The sequence below is a fragment of the Limulus polyphemus genome, unplaced genomic scaffold, assembly GCF_000517525.1.
Source record: "Limulus polyphemus unplaced genomic scaffold, Limulus_polyphemus-2.1.2 Scaffold1327, whole genome shotgun sequence".
In the NCBI taxonomy this organism is placed as follows: domain Eukaryota; kingdom Metazoa; phylum Arthropoda; class Merostomata; order Xiphosura; family Limulidae; genus Limulus; species Limulus polyphemus.
The window spans coordinates 299,250-305,955 of NW_013666937.1; the positions used below are offsets into that span (position 1 = coordinate 299,250).

A 6,706-nucleotide genomic window follows, 5' to 3' on the forward strand; every position below is an offset into this window, starting at 1 on the left:
ACTAGCGCAGATAGCCCTCGTGTAGCTTTGTGCGAAATTCATAACAAACCATAACAAACCCTAAATTTAAACTGTTTACCAGAAGTAAGACAACTAATAAACAGTAACTTCACTTCTAATCTTAACCAAATATCAGGACTGACAATCACGATTATAATTCATCCACAGCCGAAAGTGCGGAGCGTGTTCGGCAGCATATCGCGACTCGAACATTGGGCCTAACGATCCGTAGCCCAGCATGCTATAGCCAGCCTAACCCTGTCGAAAGAACGTGCAATTTAACCAATAAAGTAGCTACGGTATAAATAAACTCTGGCAAAATTTTGTGATATCTGAAATAAACAAAAAACTTAAAGGACACTAGAAATACAGGTAAAACACATCGTTAATAGTTCGATTCATACTGTTTGCTCTCGAAAACGAAATAAACCAATCAGACAACAACAACAACAACGAAAATGCATTTTCTCATCAAAACTGTCTGATTTGATACGTTTTCGCATTAACGTTTCTTCGATGGTAATCTCTGTTTTCCAAAAATAAAGAAACCAGTGCCAGGAGCAGTATACATTACTATTTTTGTTTTTTGCTTGGAAGGCGGTTTCAGCCAAGGTGCTATTACTTAGGTCTTTACGGCAAGAACCTTAAGGAAAAAAAAATAATCAAAAAATACTCCCATCTCAAAATATTGAAATAAATTTTATCTCTTGAGTTATATAAGTGAGTAATCTCAGATGTCTGGCATATAAAGAAGTGGAATTCCTTTAAGAGTGGAGATTACTGAGCATACTTGAAACATTTGCAGCAATGGCAAGTGGGTGTCTTCTGTGCTGTTACATGAAACCTTAGCAACAACGGAAAGTGGATGTCTTCTGTGCTGTTACTTGAAACCTTTGCAGCAACGGCAAGTGGGTGTCTTCTGTGCTGTTACTTGAAACCTTAGCAGCAACGGAAAGTGGGTGTCTTCTGTGCTGTTACTTGAAACCTTTGCAGCAACGGCAAGTGGGTGTCTTCTGTGCTGTTACTTGAAACCTTAGCAGCAACAGAAAGTGGATGTCTTCTTTGCTGTTACTTAAAACCTTAGCAGCAACAGAAAGTGGGTGTATTCTGTGCTGTTATTTGGACATTCTTCTTAAATCAGCCTGAACAATACGTTTACACCCGTATGGATTTCTTTTGAGTGAACTGGAATGGTGTGGTATTTATTAAACTGAAGTTCCACGTTCTTTAATTCATATTATTTCATACTCTTTGAAAGGACTTCCATAATATTGCCGTCCGCTCAAGTGGATATAAAAATAGATATAATGTCTGTTCGATTTCGCTTCGTTTTAACTTTGAATTATAATATTCCAATGAAATGATCTTCGCACCAAGATTCGGTGTTTGTGTTGCTGTAATCTCGTATAGTTCCTTACTGTTAAATTATTAAAAGAACAGTGCAAGGTTCATTTTTAAGAACCTAAACATCGATCAAAAATTTCTTATTATTAGTACTAGCACAGAATGCCTGCATTCCGCTGCGGAGTTCAAAGGTCCCCTTCATGATTTACAGAAGTTCAGTGTAACAATGACGCTTCTCCTTTATCCTCAACCAACTACTTCTATAGTTACCCCCAAGAGAGGTTCGTACCCGTAAAAAGAAAATCCATCAGGATACCCGCCTGTGGTACCCGAGCACACTTGTAAAGTTTGATCATGCTTGCTTGGGAGTGTGAGAGTCAACAAAGTTTCAAAAATGACGCCCCCAGAATTCCAAGGAGGTCCAGGAACACAAACTCCGATACCAGATTCGAGTCTTTGTTGACCTACTCCTAGACCCCACCATGCCTATGTGACATTCTGGGCGCATTTTAGACACCTGTCCCTCGGTACCCCAAATAAATAAAGGAAGGGAACTACGACATATAAATAAAGACAACCTAGGGCCACCCTGAGTCCGCTTGCCAAGTTTGGCCCTTCTAGCTTCAAACTGTGGGAGGAGTTTGTGGACAGACAAACTCACAATCAGACAACGTGAACTGATGTAGGATGAGACAATTCCAAAGTTGCGATTCTCCCGTTTTAGAGTGTTTAGCTATAGTTAATGTACTTTAATGGAAAAGCGTTTTCACATACGGGCTAAGCTGTGGCTGTTACCTAACGTCCCTTTATCTTATCTCACTGTTCAAACAAGATATCATGAATAGCCTCGTCTTTATCTTAAAAACTTCCACTTTTCCTGCTGGACACACCTAATAGATATCTGAGGGAACGAGAATACATCAAAGATTACAGACGTGGTTAACTACATAATCAAAGGCCCATCTGGCGAAACATTTAAAGCTATTATTGTTTTTTTTAAAGACCTTTCAATCTTGAAGGTTTGTGGGTCATGGAGATTTGAAACAGGTTAGTTGTACCATCACGTAGACTCACGTAAAGTGACTGACTGCTAATAGCGAAACTGAAACCAATTCATTCTAAACCATGAAGTCATCATCGAGATACGTAAAATATTTTCTGTGTAGGAGATTTTCAAGGGTATGTCCCCATTTTCATCTGGTTTTAAAAAGTCAATCTTTATCGCGGGTGTCCGTGTGAAAGTTTTATATGACGTCACATTTCAGCACTAACTGACCTCTGGTGATCCTTTCTAGAAATAAGTATATAGTTTCGAATTCTCGAATAAAGGGTTGGATGCATAGTTATCTCTTTATTTTAAGCTAGAGTTTTTTTTTGTTGTTGTTGTTTCTTTTATCTCTGTAAACTCCCAGTGGGCCGTAACAACACCTCACCAACGGAAAGTTGTTGTTGCAGTTACTTGTAGCAGGTTGGTTTTTACGGGTTGGAGTTGCTAGCCCCGCGCCCAACCCTCCTCCTTTCACATCCTGGACTTGGGACCAGGCAAAGACGGAGGTTGGCATGTTGGGTGTGACGGGGATTCGAACCCGCGACCCTCAGATTACGAGTCGAGCGCCCTAACCACCTGGCCATGCTGGGCCTTAAGCAGTACTGACAAGAAATATAATTAAGTATATTTTGACATTTATACCATTAGTAATTATACTTACACCTTTCGGGTTTGTTTGTTGTTAAGCGCAAAGCTAAACAATGGGCTATCTGTACTCTGCCCCCTCCCCCATTTTCTAGCATCGTAATTTTGCAGGCTTACCACTTAACGCTTTTCAACGAACTTGTGGACAAGCAAAATATCACGAAATCCCACGACAAACTTGCAATTGTATTCCATTCACTAATTCATCGCTCTTGCTCAAGTTTTGTATCATTAAAAAAATATACACCAACATGGTTTAGTCGGAATTTCGCGTAATGAGGGCTATCTGCTATAGCCGTTCCTAATTTAGCAGTGATAGACTAGAGGGAAGGCAGCTAGTCACCATCACCCACCGCCAACTCTTGGGCTACTCTTTTACCAACGAATAGTGATATTGATCGTCACATTATAACGCCCACACGGCTGAAAGGGCGAGCATATTTGGTGGGACAGGGATTCGAACCCGCGATCCTCAGATTACGAGTCGAGCGCCCTGAACAGATATACTTATATCTTAAAAATTTGATGTTGTCGAGAGAACACGACAAGGAACTTTGTTTAAATATACCCTAATAGTTCTATTATTAAAAAATAGCTAAATTATTCGATTTCTAAAAAAAATCCCCAACATTTATGTCACCACAGTTTGGTAAATTAACATTTGGTTAAGAATTTCAGTTTTGGATAATGAGATTCATGGGACGATTATAATTAAGTGCAATAAATTTCAGTAGAAAACCACAAGTTGCTTTTAATCAACTTTTTTTTAAATTAATTTCCTAAATATCATTTCAATTATTTCGTTTTTCTCTTCAACTCGGCAGGTCTTCGTTTATATTTGAAATAAAATATTTTCAGTTGAATCAGGACGTTTAGATTACACAGCGTTTTTAGGAGCCGAATATTTTTTTGTTCCTTTGACATCTGAGAAAGTTAAAGTGAAGACTCAGTCGAGTATAAAAAGTATGTGACAATAGGAAATAAGTCACCCGTATGAGGCATTCTGGTCAATAGCTTTTAGAAACAATGAACTGAGCTGTCAAGTGGTTGATTTATCGATTTCAAAGCTGGCTGACCTGGCCCATCAGATAGCATACCCTCGCCTTTTTCACTTCTAACTATTGCTATAACAGCCCATGGTTAACGCCCAGTATGTCAGAAGGAGTTCATTACAAAAGACAGTGCGCATTTTAATGGATGTAAGTAAAACAATGCGAACAAGCACGTCTGATCCAATATGGCCGCCACACTTCTGTTTGTTAGATGAGAAGGAGGTGTGAGTAAATCTAAGATTGAGTTGGGTTCGAATATTACTGTTGTTTTTCATTATCGTACATACCAGAATATTCGCAGAGACCGCTTTTTGTCTTCTGAAACCAGAAGCACTGCGATTGTTTATTTTTAGAAATTTTATGAGTACATAATCATACATAGATATCTTTTACAAGCAACTGTAAATTGGTCTGTCAATGTTCTATCGAAACACGTCGTATGTTCCCCCCAAAATAAAATCACTTCATTATGCTTATAAGTCGGTCTTTGTCACTTTAATATTGAGTAGGTACAGCACATAGTGCGAGATTTTGTGAACTTCGAACCAATACAGTACCTGTTTGTTTGTCATGGATTTCGCGCAAAGCTACACCAGGACTATCTGCGCTAGCCGTCCCTAATTTTGCAGTGTAAGACTAGAGGGAAGGCAACTAGTCATCACCACCTACCGCCAACTCTTGGGCTACAGTACCTAGTGCAATATTTTTTTAAACCTCAAACTGTTATAGTACTCAGTGCAGACCTTTTGAATTTCATACCGTTACAAGCGTTACAGAGCGTAGTGCAGGTTTTTTGAGCTGTTTGAGTCTTTAAACATTTTTACTCTTAAAATAGCACTAGGATTTCCGCTCAAACAGCTGCAGTACCATTACAAATTATCAACACTGAAGCTAAAATAGATATATAAAAAAATGTCACGTTTAGACAGTTCGGGGAAATTCATAAATTTATTAATCTATTTATAAACCTTCAATTTATATAAACATATAAATAGGTTTTATGAAATTAAATTTACTGTTCTCTGATTCTCTTACATATTACACAAGTTAATGTTTAAACATGGCTGCCTTCTGTCCCATCCTAATTGTCCTGGGAGTCATGGAAATTAAGGACAGCTGGGCTTAGCATTTCTATCGGAAGTCGCTCAAATTGACACCAGATGCTAGTTTAGTTATACCTAGTGTTTTTGGGTTCATTCCACATTTTTTTTTCTTCTTCCCTTTGAAATTTTCTATAAATGTTTGCTTAAGAATGTATTATTTTCTCTCCAGATCTAAGTGCACGGGAAGTCTTCAGTGCAGCTTATTAACTCATTACTTCAAGTGCTTAAGAATGTATTATTTTCTCTCCAGATCTAAGTGCACGGGAAGTCTTCAGTGCAGCTTATTAACTCATTACTTCAGGTCTGGTTTGTCAGTACAGGAGATTCTTCGAAGAAAAAAAAAAACTTACTTTTAAATCCGATAAAGTAATTCCACTCGTATTTTGTATATATATATATATCGCATTTGCCCTAATTTTAAATAACTGCCCAGAAGAAAAGCAAATAGTCAATAGCACCCTACCAACCACCATCCACGGTGGTAACGCACCCAAAACTTAAAGTGTGCGAAGTATTTTATGGTATTCTACAGGTTCGAACCAGACTCGCAAGCTTTGAAAGCACAGAGCAGGACCGCGTCCTATCTGGTAAAGGAATGATATATTAAAAGCAGTATACATTATAGAAAACACAAATTAAAGTAAGTTACATTCTGAACATGGTGATAACAACAACAACAAATGATGCCGTAATGCTTTATTTTAAAGTTTGCTAGTCACCATAGTAACAGATGATCGATTAAGACGTGTGTTGTTGGTATTTAATGTCAGTTTAAGTGAATTAGTATACACATGTACCGGTAGAGTAGTGATCCGTGGGAGGGTGTTTGTCAGCTTTTGTTGCACACTTCAATACAGTTCTCCACAGGCAGCTCTCCTATTCCGTGTATCCTATAATCCCGGGATTCACGGCGACTTGCGGATGTTGATTGCTGTAACCGTCTTATTACTTCTGACACGAGCGGTAAAGTGAACGGTAGACACGGTGCTGATGTATGTCGCAAATAGTCCTTTGACCACAGTTTCATTGTTGGGGGGGGGGGGGGTCGGATTGTTTTCGCGCTCGTATCGGTGGCTTCTCTTTTACGTGGTGTGAGAATGGCGGCAGTGGTGACCAGCATGGAACTGTGATCCTCATTTTGATTGGCTCTTGTTTCTTCCAGGTCGCTGTATGACAACAATATCCAGTCTCTAAGCAACGGGACGTTCTCAGCTCTACGCAACATCCAAACCATGTAAGTATGTACATAGTGGCATCTCTTCTTCATTAATTCGGCAAAACTGTGTTTTCTATCTTCACCTGCATCAGGTTTTCGTGAAATTTCTTAAGCTTGAATATATTTTAAAAACATTGGTCGAAAAGCAGCGAGACAATTTTTTTTGTTGTTAGTAATAAAGTCGAGCAATGATCTCGCTCTGCTGTACCCACTACAACGAGTAAATCCTTAAATTTACAGCTCCGTTGAGTCACCAGGGGGCAGCACAGAGATGGAGTTGAATTTGTAGGCAAATTGT

At 38.8% G+C, this 6,706-nt stretch overlaps 1 protein-coding gene across 2 annotated transcripts in view; it reads left to right on the forward strand.

The window, feature by feature from the left end:
- The window catches only part of LOC111086691 (slit homolog 2 protein-like), a 220,077-nt gene extending 213,510 nt beyond the window's left edge, over positions 1-6,567 (forward strand). Inside the window, exon 13 of one of the 2 annotated variants that reach the window (XM_022390533.1) lies at positions 6,355-6,567. In XM_022390533.1, the coding sequence (XP_022246241.1) occupies positions 6,355-6,430 (76 nt within the window). In that variant the 3' untranslated portion in view covers positions 6,431-6,567. The remainder of the gene's footprint in view (positions 1-6,354) is intronic. The other variant, XM_022390532.1, reaches the window with a different exon arrangement.
- The last annotated feature ends 139 nt before the right edge of the window (positions 6,568-6,706 follow it).